Source organism: Centruroides vittatus, unplaced genomic scaffold, assembly GCF_030686945.1.
Source record: "Centruroides vittatus isolate TY-2023 unplaced genomic scaffold, ASM3068694v2 contig_634, whole genome shotgun sequence".
NCBI classification, from domain to species: Eukaryota; Metazoa; Arthropoda; class Arachnida; order Scorpiones; family Buthidae; genus Centruroides; species Centruroides vittatus.
This window is the reverse complement of record NW_027122389.1, coordinates 129,079-145,120: the sequence shown is the minus strand read 5'-3', so window position 1 is coordinate 145,120 and position 16,042 is coordinate 129,079. Positions and strand designations below refer to the sequence as shown.

The 16,042-nt window shown below is 37.5% G+C and overlaps 1 protein-coding gene across 1 annotated transcript in view; it reads left to right on the top strand.

Annotated features, from left to right (window-relative positions):
• Positions 1-4,784: 4,784 nt before the first annotated feature.
• The window catches only part of LOC136979770 (nose resistant to fluoxetine protein 6-like), a 37,677-nt gene continuing 26,419 nt past the window's right edge, over positions 4,785-16,042 (top strand). Inside the window, exons 1-2 of the mRNA XM_067275802.1 lie at positions 4,785-4,838; positions 4,895-5,120. Coding sequence (XP_067131903.1) covers positions 4,785-4,838; positions 4,895-5,120 — 280 coding nt within the window. The remainder of the gene's footprint in view (positions 4,839-4,894; positions 5,121-16,042) is intronic.

Sequence of the window (16,042 nt, the reverse complement as noted above, 5' to 3'; positions counted from 1 at the left end):
TCTCGGGATTTGGCAACCTGCGTGATGCACGCTCCGCACACCTACCAGGACGTCTCTGTTTCCATTCATTAGCCACTCGTAAGGAGCTATTTCACTAAGTGGATTGTTTTAAGCAGCGGTTCCCAACCAGTGGTCCGCAAGAGCTAAAATATGGTTCACGAAAAATTTAAATCTTTTACTCATTTTAAATTATTATTCCCACATTGATACAAACTGAGTTTAATTTTTACTAAAAATGTTCTGTTTTCTATTATAATAGAACTGTTAAAGCGTGTTACTCTTGTGTTTAACGATTACTTATGTTAAAAGTTTTGATTAAAGTTTATTTTTAGATTAACACAGTTTATTTTTTTTTTAAACCTTGTGGTCCCTGCTAACAACAATGAAATCAAAGTGGTCCCTGGTCAAAAAAATTGGGAAACGCTAGTTTTAAGATTTAAAATGTAAAGAATATTTTGTTATTTTTATGTACGTTTCTACAAATGTTATATTTAATTCTAAGTTTCTTTAAAAATTTATTTATACAATTGAAGAATTTTTTGTACTAGACATGTATATTTATCACACATTTTGTTTTACCAAGTAAATTTTTCTGATAATTATAATTTTAACCCTTATGTCGTGACTAGTGATTAAAAAATTTATTTTAAAAAAGTTTTGGCTCGAGACCGTATATGAAAAAAAAACATTATTAGAAGAGAAAGACCAATGCCGAAATTAAATATAAATACGTGAACAAAAAATTTTCGACATTTTGACGATAAAATTTATGACGAATGACGATCCGTTCGTAAAATTGAAGCAATTTGGAAATCAAAATAGAATTGAATTTAACATTGGTAGACAATATAAAGTAAATATTAAAAATTATAACGAGATAATTAGGATCAATAGATATATCTAGATCGATATGTGTTATATGTTTTTTCTCAAAGCAAGAATTGGCATTTACAAAGCACAAAGAATTTATTGAATCTAATAAGAAAGTTAAATATAATTACCTCTGTTATTTATTAAGTACGTCAGCAAGTCTATTAAAAATACATTTAAAGAAGTATACGGTTTTCACTGGCTTATCGAACAAACGAATAGAACGGGTCCTGACGCGCAATTAATCGATTGCCCCTGTACGTCGGCTTCTTACAGAAACACAGCTTCCCTATCATCAAATGTCACGGCACGCCACTGCACAAAAGTATAGAACTGACTAGTAAATGAATGCAAAAAGAATTATATACTACATAATAGTATGATTTAGTAATTTATTTGCGCACCTCCTTTACTGATAACATCGAAAATGCAATTTGGCACGATATCAATTATGTTTTTTATGATCGATGCCTGATGAAAGTTTCAAGCAGTGACAATCGCTTGTTTTAAGTGTTCAATGTCGGCATACTAATAATTTTCGTATAAATTCTGTCAACCAAGATCTCTAAACGTATTCTATAGTGCTGCAATCAAAAGAATGAACTGGCCAATTCGTTTATTTTCTAGCACTGTTTCGTATGTTGTGATACATTGTAGATGCGTTGTCCCGTTGAAAAATAACAGGAATTCTTCTGAATCTATGTTTGTATGGCAGCAATTTGTTCTCCGAACTTGTTGATAGTCGGCGCTGTTCATGCGACGGGTAACGAATGCTAAGTCCAATTGTTTCAATGCAGAAAAAGCACGTAAAACAATAACACACCCACAACCGAAGTTTTATTGCAAAAATGATTCGAGCTGTTTTTGTAAATCGTGCCAGTAGAACGCTAAATTTAATTAAATTCTAGCCCATCCGAATTAAATTTTTTGCTTGAAAATATCACCTATACGACAAAAACCTTATTATTTTTCTGTGCTAGTACAATAGGTCAAAACGAAACAAAAAACTTATTTTATTAAATGGCGATTTTTTTCCTAGTAAAATTGAGTTGGGCAGCTTTGTGCTCAGGCTTAAGTACAGAGCACTTCTCATTCGAGACCAAACATTATTGTTTTTGCCATATAAAATCCTTCGAACGGTTTCGTGATGTACTTAGATAACAAAATCGTCTCAAATTTTACGCGCGAATGCTGTACAATTAGAAGCCGCGTTAATACTTCGTCTGCGGTCTTGCAGGATAAGCTTCGAAGGACATTCACTTCTACGCTTTGGTCAATAATTTGCAGGATTTGACAAATAATGCCGAACGGCCTTTTTGAACATTTGATGCTGTTTGCTACTGCCTGATGACTGAAATCAGTGCTTTTCAAAGCTACAATTTGTCTTTTCTTGATGATAGTTTAATGGATACCACGAGACATGATAGAAAAATACTTTTACACTTCAAACTTGAGAGAAACATGCAGGTTCTTTACTTATGTGGCAATATGTAAATTGACTTTCTCGCTATATCGCAGTGAGCTACGCATCAGTTTCCTAAAATTGTGTTTTTATAAGTTAGGTGCTTTGGAAACATTTAGTAATCAGAGACATCCAGTTCTTTAAATTTTCAATTCCTGTTTTAATTTATGGAGTCCTCTTTTAGTTTAAACGAAAGTTGTCGTACTTTATGACCGAAACAATAAGAATATTAAAATCATTTCATCGTAATACACATCATCATCAATATTCCGCAATTTCTTCCACCTTTAACTACTAAAATTTAATGACACCAATTCCCCTAATACAAAAACCACCCTACCAAATATCAGAAATTATGGTCAAAACGGACGAGAGTTATTACGCTTGATTATAGGTGGAAAAAATCGTCCCTTTCGTATACACACGTGTATAAAGAAAACTTTCAATTTATCGTTTCTTCCTTTTTCGGTATTTCTATGTGCTAGTCCGAAATTCGTAGGGGTCATTTTCTAACCATCCCTGCGCATAATGGCCGGAAAAATAAAAATTAATTTATAGACATAAATAAAATAAAGTATATGAAATCTGTAACTGACGTAATCGCACTGTACTTTTTAATATTAACAGTGAAGTTATATAAATTAATAATGTAAGTAATATATAAAAGTGGCGATTACTGAATTTTTTCGTGGTCATAGCAACAGACGAGCCATATAAAAATATAAAACAGATTAATACGAAAGTAAAGCGTAAAAGTGTACAAATCGGCATCACGACGAACAACGACATTGCATGTTACACTACACTCTGCCTTGGATGAGACAACTGTTTAAAAATATGATAAACTATTTCCCGGATTTAAAAAAAATAAAAATTTTCTTTACGTAAATAAAAGCAGAAAATTCTTAAAATCTCGGTGTCCTTGATAATAATATAAATTACGAACACGTGTTTTGAATTAATGATGTGTTTCGACATATCATTAATTCAAAACACGTATTTGTAATGTACCTGTTACTTATATTAATATCGAATTGAAAAAAACTCAGACACTTCAACAATAAATAATTAATTTACTCGTTGAACTATTTTTTAAATTATTACGTTGGTATAGTTCTTTATAATATTTATTTTAACATAATTAATCGTATTTATTTTTTTTAACAAAAATATTATTGTTTACTCGTTCGGCGTTTATGAACAACAGTAGGAAAGCATGCAAATGAGTTAAAAAATAACTCGGTTAAGGTTTTTATATTTATGAATTTAACAGTCCTGGATGCACGGAGAAATTAGAAACAAAATTCGGTGTTTTTTATGTGTACATTTATTAATGTGTGTTGGCGAGAGCGTTTTTTTTATTCAATTTGAATTTTATAACTTCTATTTTGGTCGAAAATTTCTAAAATTTTGCAGGGAAGTTTGTGCATTAAGAAAATCGATGCTGCTCAATTTTGGTGGCTAAAGGTCTACGAAGTGGGGAAAGTACAAAACTCACACGCCGTATCTCGAGGGAAGTCGGACTTCGCAAAGATTTTACTCGTTATTAGTACTGGCAATGTTTTGTTTTTCATTTATAAAACTCGTCTCTAACCTGAAAATTAAGATTTTGATATTTTAAAATAATTAATAATATAAACATTTTAAAATTAAACATCGAAACAGATTGCGCCACGTACAATTTTAATTTTTTCTTTAACTGGGAAAATTACGCAGGTTTTGCCGGATATATTTTACATTATCCTGTCGGTATGCAGTGATATTCATTTCCTTATTATCTCTATATTTATGTTTTGTGATGTATGCTCACTCATCAAATCAAATGTATATGTAATCCGTAACTAAGTCTTCCGATAGGTGGCTAGAAATGAGACAATGCTCAAAATATTTTGCGGTGTGTAAATTGTGGAAGTTAAATTTGAATTTACGCACCAGTTGTTAGGCTGACAGTTTAACCCTCGCTGTTTAAAGTGAAATTTCCGAAATCTGCTTACTAGATTTTCGATTTTACTATCTGTACGAACAATCTCTAAGAGGAAAAGAAATAGTGTATAATAAATACGCAGTTAGTGTAAAATGTCTACCTAAATGCATTTACTTATAAAATTATTTTTTTTGGCGGTGTTTTTATTGTTTCAAACGAGTTTTGAATAAGTTTAAACCTTGATTATTTTTCTGTCACGTACTTCCTCGAACTGCATTTGCTAGCCGAACACTTTGCCTTTGGATAATGAAATATACAATTATATCTTAAAAATGTTAAATACGATGTTCGTTATTTTTCTCTCATCACTTGAACACCGGGAATAATCAGAACATTCAAAAATTATTTGATAATTTGTATTTTAGACAACAAATCATGTTTTATAAGTTCCAGGAAAGTTGTTCTCATCGATAAGTCAGTTTTTTATAATCGGGAAACGTAATTTTATAAATTTTGTCACGAGAGTACATGCAAGGCCACTTACAAGTTGCTGATCGAGACAGAGAAAGCTCCGAAAATGAAGTACGAAAGGTTTTTTACTTTCTTCTTACTCTTCACGTTATTCTCGTGTTATGCAGAAGTGCAACAATACAAAGTCCGAGGACGGCGATGATTTCGAACAAACGTCGAGGATGTTAGAAACTGCAGAGATGCGAATCAAAACCTCTTTGAAGTCCGTTTTAAAGCAGAGTCTTCCTTACCTGATGAGAATTTTCGAAGAAGTAAACGTATCTTTACCTTGCGTGAAGTCTTCCACGCTCTTCCTGAAAGACTTGATGAAACTGAAAGAGTGGCCTCTTCGAAGTAAGTAAACTTCAATGTTTTCAATTGTTAGAATTTAAGCTAGAATTTATATAAACAGGAATTTCTCGTATAACGCGGATGAAAGTTCCTTATGAACTGGGTTTGGGAGGTTTAAAAACGTGAATATTTACAAAAATCTCGGAGGGACAAATTTCACACAATGACAATACTTCATTTCATTTTGACAGACAAGAAAGTAGCCATTCAATTTTACTTTTTTTGTGATAAGAGGAGTGAAAAGAAAGTTTTAAAATCGTAGCATTAATTACGTTACTTTCCTGGCTGTTATAACATGCAACATAACTGTGTTATGTTATGTGAGATAAGCAGAGGGTCAGGTGTTTATCCTCGGTGACCACTTACACTGCACGGGTTGGCAAAAGCCGATCTCTTTGTCGATGGATGGATAGCAGGGCAAAAAGTGAGTGGGGAAATCGTCAGTAAGTCGACAGGCGTCTCGACTTGACTAGAGACAGGTTTAACAAATAAAACATTTATTGAATAACTAGAATGAAAGACAAGACGATTACAACTATTCTACGATGCTATGCGTTTAAATGCGGTTATATGCGTGTAGATAACTCTACGAGTTCTAAACAAACAGGTGGCTAGGAGCTAAGCCTATTGCCGTTGCGAGAGAGAAAGAGTTTTCAAAGGTCCTAACAAAATACCTCTTAGTTTGAGATTGGAGTATATAATTCGATGTATGGCGATCGCCGACGATGTAAAAGAGTTGCTGTAAGTCTTCCCGCCGACAGGACATCGTTCCTGGGCATGGAGAACGACGACACAAGAACAGAAACAACTTCCTATGCGAGCGTGCTAAGTTTTCGGTGGCGCGAGCTTTTATAGTGTAAGTGTGGAAAGCGGTCGGTTTTTGACGATTACTCGGGAATTCTCGACAGCTAAGTGTCAACTTTCCCACCTAACTGGAGACTTCTGCTCCGTTTTTCCGCGAGGAATTTTTCTATAGGTGATTTTTTACAATAATTTTTGAACAAAAAATGAAAGTTTTCTTTCATTTACACAAATTTTCCCGCTAAAAGCCGCGGTCTCACATGTTATAACTAAGCTTAGGATTTCAGAATGCTAAAAGATCAAAAATGGTGCAAAGAAGTGATTTTAAAAATTTATCTTGAGTAAAACAATGTATTTAATTAAGTTAAAAATGTATTGATTTTTATTTGAAAATTAAAATAATATGTAAGCTAAATGCAATGTAATAAACTATACATAATTTATTAGGTTTTATTTTTATTGCCTAATTCTTCACTTTAATATTTACCAGGTTAAAAGTTGAGTTAGTTAGACAAACTTGTGTGGAGGCGTCTCATTGACCCCTCGTCAGGATATAACACCACCGAGTCTTTTAGGACTCGAAAATCGCGACAGAGTGTTCTTACGTCACGCGAGCAGTCGCGCGTGAGCGGATACATTCGATCTGGAGATGGAAATAGGATAATCGAGGAAGTGAGTCACTCGGGATACTGGCTAAGTAACAAGAATGAATTTAATAAAAATTTATAAAACATTACAGCACGACGCACAGCTAACAGTAACGTATTTCTAGATATACGGAAAAAGAAAGTTTATAAACGACCCGCGATTTGATAAGTTCCTTGGTTAAAGAGATGTTACAGTTCCTTGTGCCGCCGGTTATCCACGATCCTAGACAGTATATTTTACAGAGGCACACAATCTACAGAATAAAACAGTCCACAGTATAAAACAATCCATACGGTAATATTTTCACGGTATTAATTCCCGGTCTTGTAAGTGGGGTAACGCTTGGACGTAGATCGGAAAATTGCGGGAAGTTTTTTCCAGGGTTGGGCTCGCGGTGGCTAACCAAACGACGACTGCTTGGATTTGTCATCGTTCTCTCGTATTATTTTTCCACTTGGGTTTTTTCCAGGAAATCAGAATCTCGTTAAGGGTCGGGTTTCCAATACGTGAATTCTGAAAGTTCCGGGTGACATACGCCTAACTAGATGGATCATCCTCAACGAGGAAGCAAGTTCGTGGGAAATAATTTTTATGGTTTTCAACAGATCTTTTGATAAAATGGTAGAGGGGAAACGATCGAAAAATTTTTGATTGAACACCTTCGTCCATTTGTCCGTCAGAAACTAAACTTAACTTTTATAATATATTACTGAATTTAAAATATTAAATATGTAAAATATTCATTATGTACATTTTGAATAATTGTGATCGGCGATGCCCACGTCAAAACTGACACCGCTGTGTTTTAGAGAACACAGAAATCGCGATGGCGATTAAGTCTGCGAGCGGTCGGAGTCTGAAGGTGGGAGGGACGGCTGAGAGACAGCTCGTCCGAAAAAAGAGCACACTACAATTTAATTATCAAAGAATAATTTTCGTTTACTTATTTACATTATATATGCATAGGATAACACATAGCATTTCCGTTATAGCTTCTATATAGCGTAACAAAATAGATAAGACTTTACATATCGTAAAATATTTAATGGATTTTCTATATGGCGTAAAAAGCACTATCCTCTGTCAGTTCTTTGTGCCTTATACCTTTCGTTACTTCCTCTATCCATGTAGTCCCCGGCCTTCCTCTCCTCCTTCTGCCTGCCAGAATCCATTTCAATATCTGTTGGTGTTGTCTATTTTCTTCCATCCTCTGAACATGGCCACACCAGGTTGATTGTTATAGATATAATCGAGTATAGAGTTTTGATAACCTAGTTTTTTTCCAATTTCCTCATTTTTTAAATCCAGTTTTGAAAATCGAGCAGATCTTCTCAAAAAGTCCATTTCTGTGGATTTAAATTTATATTTAAATTTTGAGTTCAATACCCACCCTTTTGCTCCATAAGTTATCACACTTATAATAAAGGATGAGGCTATTTATACATACAGTATGTATATGCAATTGGCTATTTATACATACGGTATTTATGCGCTATTATTAAAATTAATATTTTAATAATAATTACACAATTATAAATAATTATAGTTTTATTTATTAGTTCAGTTACAATTAAAGTTCAGTTACAATGTGGTTCAATAAAGTAATCAATAAATTATGAAGTATCATTAAATTAGTGAAATATAGGTAATGCAATTTAAAGTAGATTGATAGGTATACCAATAAAGTAAAATAAATACATTTTTTATTATGTATTTTATTTTATTTATTTATTTATTATTATTTTTTTTTGTAAAAAGTGGTCTGCTTAGACTTTCTCTTCGGACGTACTTTGGATTTAATTTTAGTTTTGAATTTATGTTTTTATTTGATTGATTTGTACAGGGCTCGTTATTAGACGAAATTTGTTTTTCAGGTTCTTCTGGTTCAATTGTACTAAGCACACTACTCTCGTGTTCAAAAAGAGAAATTCCTTTTCTTGCATTGCTTTCTAATACTTATAAGTTTTCTACATATCTATCGCAGGTTTGCGTTCCATAATTAGACAAAATATCAGCAATATTTTAGTGCCGTGTGCTGTGCCGTATTAAATTTTTCCCTATCGAATAATATTTTGCTTAGACAATCAAAATCATCAGTAAAAGTTTCATTTTAAATATTATCATCGATGTCTACATTTATATCATCTGTATGCATACTTAGTGCATTTTCAATTAAAATAATATATCTTGCATGAAAGCAAGTTTTTGAAAATATGTCCAAATTATTATATTGTCTTATCATAAGAATATGGCGACATGGCGCACTAAAAGAATTCCAAAATGAACAGGACCATGTTTTTTTTGAAGTATTATAAAATTTTGATATTTTGCTATCAAGATTTTCCTCAATTAGTAATTATTGTAAATTCTCATTTCGGACTACAAAGTTTTAAATAATTTTCACTGTCTATGAAATAATTTTATTCCTGTCTCTGCGAGGGCTTCAGAACATTTTTCCAGTATCTTTCTCATTTCGATATCACTATCCATAATTTTAAAACCTTTCTGTTTTTTTATGGCTAATTTGTTGTTTATTTTTGAATCAATACAGTTTATGATCTCCTCGATACATAAATAAATTGTGGGCAAACTATGATATTTAGTTTGTATGTATTGTTTAAGGCTTGAATAAAATATCAAAGGGGCATTTATTAAACTAAAGGTAAAATAACATCATTGGATATGCAAGGCCAATACAGATATATATAAATGGCTACATTCGAATGGCTACATATGAATGGTTAGTATGATAGGTATATAAATGGTTACATAGAAAAGGCTGATACGATATATATATAGATATATAAATGAATATATATGGTTAGGTTCGTGTTCGGCGATTTTGTCGAGACCTTCGCGAGCGGGTTTGGACTTCAGATGTCGAACCGGAGTTCGGGAAGAGGGGGACTCGCGCTGCATGTGTCGGCGGGTTCGGCATGGAGGATGGTCTTGCTTGCGAATAAAAGTTCGTAAGAGTTTCCTCATTCGTTAGCTCTAGTCGGAGATCTGTGGGACATTGGTGCTTCAGCAGAAGAACTATCGAGACCGGGGTAGCATTTTTTTTCGTGGTGATTTTGCGAAGTTTAGGGCAGCCTGAAGGGCTGCCGAATCGACCTCGGGTTTCTCGGTCGCTGCAGGAGGAAAGGCGTGTCCTCTGGCTCGTCCCAAGTGTCGGCTAAGGTCATCTGAAAGGTTTGTCAGCGTTAATTTGTAAAAAGAACTTAAAATTGTCGCAATTGCAGAAGGAATGGACGATTGCGGAAGGGAGTACGAGAGAGGAATGAGAGTTAGAAAGGGGAATATCACCTAAAGTGGGAACCGAAGGGACAGACCATTGTAACGAATACCATCCCTGCCGGAACACAAGAAAGTAAGAAAATGAATTAGTGGAGGCGGAGTCAGGAGGATGAGTGGGTAGGTGGAGAACCTCGATTCGGTAGAGAGGGACCTTTGTATGACGTCAAATAATGCGAATTAGAAAATGATGGTCATAACAGGCGAGAATGGAGGCCCACAGAGTAGGTTTGGGTTGGTCAGAGGCGACCCCCATAAAAAGGAGTGTAGATCGCGAGTAAAGACGGGCAAGGGGGTGGCGTTGTTGCAGATGAGTAAGAAGCGTGGTATGATCCCCCTCCCAGGAGCAACGAGATTCCGAGAAGGGACATGTTACAGGCCTGAAATGACAGGCCTTTTAGTGTTCCTCCCTCTGATGGAGGGGGGTGCGAAAGGGACAACTGTAAGTTTGATAGGGACATGCAAATAGCAACGTGGAGGCCAATTGCTCTACAACAAGGCTTCTGATGTGCCCTAACGGCTCCCGACAAGTGTGACAATGGTCGATTCGAGGCCGACAGCTGGAACAGACTATGTGCCCATTTGTGCATTGGTGTACAGGCGGTTGGGCCAGGTCGAAACAAATCGGGCATGTTACCAGTGACTTCACGTCCTCCTGTCTGATAGCGGCCATCGGTCTGAAAGGGAAAGAGGATAACGTGAGATATCTGGCAGTGGTGGGATGGGTAGTAGGTAGAGTTTAGAACTAATGGGAAATAATAGATATATTGGCAAATATAACACTCTAACCGGGCCCATAGGTTTACTCGCCAGACGATACAAATAATTAATAAGAGAAAGCAACGGGTGTTGGTCTCCGTGGTGCGGGATTAGAAACCGTTAGGTCCCTCAGCGGGCAGAATTTACTCTTGGTCCAGGTTTGCAGCTAGATTGTCTAGGTGTACTTCTTCGAGGAAGTGATTTGCCGGATTAGGGTTTCGTTCGCGGGAGTTGGATAAACAGCAACGGCAATACGGTAGATAATAGCCACAACCATATATAATGCCAATGGGAAGAAGAGCAATCAGTAAGCAACTCATCAGGATGGTAATTAACAAGGGGGTGAAGGTAGTTGACAGAGGAGGTGTTGACATACGTAATAAATGTTCGAGGTCATACCGGACGTTTGTCAGGGAACGATCGGCTTTTTCCAATATCGTAGGAGGTTAGTACCTTGACGGGTTGTGTCTGGGGATCTTTTAGACGGGTTTGAAGTAACCGTATTTCGGTTTGATTTAGGATTTGTTTGATTTGGGAAACAACTAATTGTTGGGCTATGTCCAATTGAAGAGTTGATTGTCTTTGAAAGTGTTTTGTGAGGATGATCCCAGGCAGGTAACCTGTACAAGCATTCAAGAGATTAATAGTGCCGGTGTTATTTAATTTCTTTGTGAATGGGATAAGAGGGAAATTGCGACGTCGTGTTGGACATCGAATTGTGAGGAGGAGAGGTTTAGAAGTAAAATAAATCCAGGTACCTCGTTGATCTATTCTTTTAAAAATCGGCGAGAATTGAGGGACAATTTGTCGCGTGCAGAGATTCTTGACCTTATTTCACTGCCGCCAAATAAAGCATATTAGCAGCTTTGTGACGGATCTCGCTGTATAGGGCTGTCTAAGGAGCACAGAGAACTTTAATACAGGGGCAAACGTCAAAATGGTCTTTAAGGTTTCAAACCTCTCTTGTTGGGTTGGTCCCCATTCGAATGGCGTATCTTTCTTTAATAAATCAGTTAAGGGCTTAGCGATTTTCGCGTAAGCGTTTACATGTCGTCGATAATACCCTGTTAGACCTAAAAAGGATCGAACATCTCGCTCATTTTCGGTTTTGAGAAGTCTAATACGCATTTTACCTTATTGGCGTCGGGTTTTATACCCTGAGCAGAAATCTTGTGCCCTAGAAATTTTATCTGTCACTGCAGGAAGTGGCATTTTTTCGGTTTTAATTTAATTCCCGCTTCTCCTAACCTCTGAAAAATTTGTTCCAATCGTTTGAGGTGACTAGCGAAGTCAGAGCTAAAAGTTAAAATGTCGTCCATGTAGACGAGGCAGGTCTTTCCCTTTAGGCCATGTAGGACAAAGTCCATAGCCCTTTCAAATGCCGCAGGACTATTACGAAGTCTCATCGGACATCTGTTCCATTGATAATGACAGTCAATGGTGGAGAAAGCAGTCTTCTCCTTATCGCACACGCTAAGTTGCCAAAATCCTGAAATAGTGTCTATCGTCGAAAAATAGGTCGCTTGTCGCATTAGACTAAGCGACTCGTGCACTAAAAGAAGGAGATAAGGGTCTACGTTCGTAATTTTATTAAGTTTATGATAATCTATGACTAAGCGGACCCCGCCCAATTTCTTTTTCTCTAAAATTGCGGCTGAACTCCACGAAAAAGTGGAATGTTCGATGATATTGTGAGTTTAGAGTTTGTCTATAATCTCATTTAATTGTTGCCGTTGAGCGTAAGGGATTCGATAGGGCGGCAAGTATATGGGCGCGGCGTCGCCAGTATCAATTTTGTGTTGTACAATATCGCAATATCTTAAATCATAGTCATCTAGGGCAAAACATGTCGGTATTTGTATAGTAAGTTTAGAAGAGCCTGTTTCTCTTCTTCCGGGATATTACTTTAATCGAAAAGCTGGCTAAACTCAGCTTTCGACATTGTCGCCGTTTTCCTTTCCTTTCTGACTCTCACAGGGTCAGTCTCTTTCTCTGCATCGAAAAAGTTTCCGACCTTTGTAACCTCTTCTAATTTAATTGTTTTACGAGTAGTGTTGCAGATACGAATGGGTACCTGTCCCTTCTTATTAGGGGCAACTAACAAATTGGCTCCCGATATTCCTTCCTGCGAGAAGGGGATCGAATCTATTACTCCTACTTTTCCTATCCCTCTGGTCCCTCTAATAGTAGCAGTGACTATATTGTCGGTTAAAAGGGGAAGCCGACAGGTTTCCACTAATACGATGTCCCTTCCATCGTTCTCGCTTTCCTGAGAATGTGAATTGTCTACTTCTACTATACTCTTTTCCTCGGGCAGGCTTGCTATTTTCCATCTTGAATTCTCCTATGGTCGGGGATTGTCTCCCGATCTATATCGCTAAATTGTTCCTGTTCTCTTCGATCGCTAGCTTTAGGGGAGGTTATAAAGGGTATTACGATTTGCATGGGAATCGTTAATTCTCCTCCCCTTAAATCAATGATAGAGCCCTTATCGGTAATCATGTCCCGACCAATTTCGAAAGTGGGGCTCATGATGCCGTAGGTTTGTATAGAATGCCCAGTCACGCTTCTTAAATCGGTTTCCTTATCGCTATCGATATCTACCCTTTCTGTCATCGTATTAGCAAAAGATTTGGCTAAGAGAGAGACTTTCACTCTTGTATCTATTTGAACTGTGGCCGGATTTCGTTCGATGAAACACTCAAAGATGGCTTCGCTTTGCCTAGGAGAAAAAATCGTGGAGGCAAGAGGTGACAAGGTTCGGTTCCTTGCTCTCCGGTTTTATGATAGCTGATTTCGCCTTCCCTGTGTTCGCGGCCGAACTCTAGCTGTAGGATAAGGGTTTCTTCGGGGGTGAGATCAATATCGTCGCCTGTCAACGCCACTCACTATGCCCCTCCATTTGCACTGACAGTTCTCCGAAGATTGGGATCGAAATCGGACCCTATGTTGTTCGTTACCGGGTTCCCGTCTCGCTGGTGAATAGTTTCTATGCGGGGGCGGTGTCGCACTCTCGCCTTTGTTAATGGCTGAGGGGGTGAGCGAGTTCCAGTTCCGATTGGAGTTAAGGGTAGCTCGAACATTCGACTGATCGAACCGACGTCAGAAAGTTGTCAACCGATAGTCATTTTGCCGGGTAGGTGGCCTAGCATAGGTGGAGTTCTGGAAACTGCCCTGATCGTTTTGTCTCTCCGAGGGGGTTTGATAATTGCGTGGTATCGTACCTCGAGTTTCAGTTAAACCTTGCTATCGTTTTTTTTTTTTTGGTTTTGTTACTTTTTCTTCAGATGTGATGAATCTCTGTTCCTCACTGGTGGCTCAAATTTGTTACGGCTAACGGGAATCTTAGCCAAGTACAAGTTCAGGGTTGTCGATACTCGAGAGTCCGTACCCCAAGGTTCGAATCTATTCTGGGGTATATGTTCGTTCTTGCTCTGCACTCATCAACGTCCTAACAACAAGGGACCAAGTCACAAACTGTCTGAACCCTACCGGTTCCTCTCGTAACGCGCAGGATTACTATCACAACGACTTCCGTTGTCGCGGCTAGGGGTCTTCTGCCTTAGGGGTGTTTAGTCATAATCCCACGAACAATAGCTTCGCGCCACTAGCCACTCGAACAGGCGCATGTACAAGTGTCCGTTACAGTACTCTCCCCTTTAGGACGAGACGTCTCGGCTCGTAACAATTTCTCTTAAGAATATAATAGTTATGATTTCCGAGGACGAAGATAATATTTCTTCTTAGTTCCTGGGAGATCGTCGGTGCTGTAATCTGCATCTCGCGGGTCATCTGGTTCTGGTTCTTCGTCGGAGTCACTGCTATCTTGTGTCAACGTTGATTCCTTGTCCTCTGTTTGATCTAGGGACTTCATGATGAACTTCGGTGTGTAGAACGGTTTTAGGCGCTCTACATGGACCACATCATGCCAAGGGCTACTACGAGGTTTAGAATCAATAGCCTCTATTTCATAGTTGTTATCGTTCAGCTTGCTTACAATTCTGAAGGGACCTCTATATTTTATAGGTTTGCCCTTCTGTAATTGTTTGGGGATAGCCAATAATACTAGCTGTCCTTTAAAGTATTCACGAAATTGTCGGCGTTCATTGTATTTGTTCATACAAAGGTCTTTTGCGTTAGCAATATAACCTAACGCAATTTCACGAGCGGCCTCCGCTCGCCTAACCCAGACAGGAATATTTGTATCGGCCAATTCGTTGTTATCGACAAAATTGATTCTATTTAAATGTAGATCCGTGGGTAATAGAGGGTCTCTACCATATACCAAATAAAACGGAGTGAAGCCTCTAGGCTCACTATAAGTGGTATTATATGCGAAGGCTGCGTAATTTAACAATTCTGACCAATTCTTACGGTTTGCCTTATAAAAGTGATTTAAAATATTTTTAATCGTTCTTATCGTTCTTTCTGCAAGACCGTTTCCTTGAGGGTGATAAGCAGAAGTATGCTTCGAGCCTATGCACCTAATTTTCAAAAATGTTTGTGTTGCTTTCGAAATAAATTGCGAGCCTCGATCAGTTCTTACTTCTCTGGGACAGCCGTGCCTTAAAACGATGAAGTTTTCTATAAAGTCAATTACATCCTCGGAGCATTCGGTCCGGAGCGCACCTACTTCCACATAACCTGTAAAATCACAGACTGCAACTATTGCATGAGTACGTCCTAACTTATCTTTAGGCCATGGACCAGCTAGATCTAGGGAAACTCTTCGAAAGGCGCGTTGACTGGTACTGGCATCAGCATACCTGCTTTAGGACCATTAGGACCTAGTCTTAATTGACAGGATGGACATGCTCTTACGTAATCACGAATCATACGAAACATTTTTGGCCAAAAGTATCTTGAATGTATTTTTTCGTACGTTTTCTTCACTGCAAAGTGTCCACCAAATTTGCTAGAGTGAGCAGCTTGAAGAACTTCTAACTGCAGACTTTTAGGTAAAACCAGCACTTGTTTTATACCAGTTGGAAGATAAAGATGTTTATAAAGAATACCTTCATGTAGGAAGTAACGCTTAATAGTATGAACACGTTTCGAATTGTTAGCGCTGTTACTACTTCCTGTGATAATACTTTTTATTTCCTGGCAAAATGCATCTTCTGTTTGTGCTTTTAACATGTCTACGTTCTCCACAGAAGTAGTGAATAGGGAAAAGTCGTCCTCTTTGCTTTCCAGGTCTATGATATTTTCATTTGGGATTCGGCTTAGACAATCAGGACATCTATGAGATGCACCTTGTTTGTACACTACGTCAAAGTCGTAACACTGAAGGCTTAACGACCATCTACACAGACGACTATTCGCGTCTTTTAAGCGCATTAGCCAACACAAACTGTGGTGATCAGTTACAACTATAAACTTTTTGCCATAGATGTACGGACGTAGTTTCTCGATAGCCCATT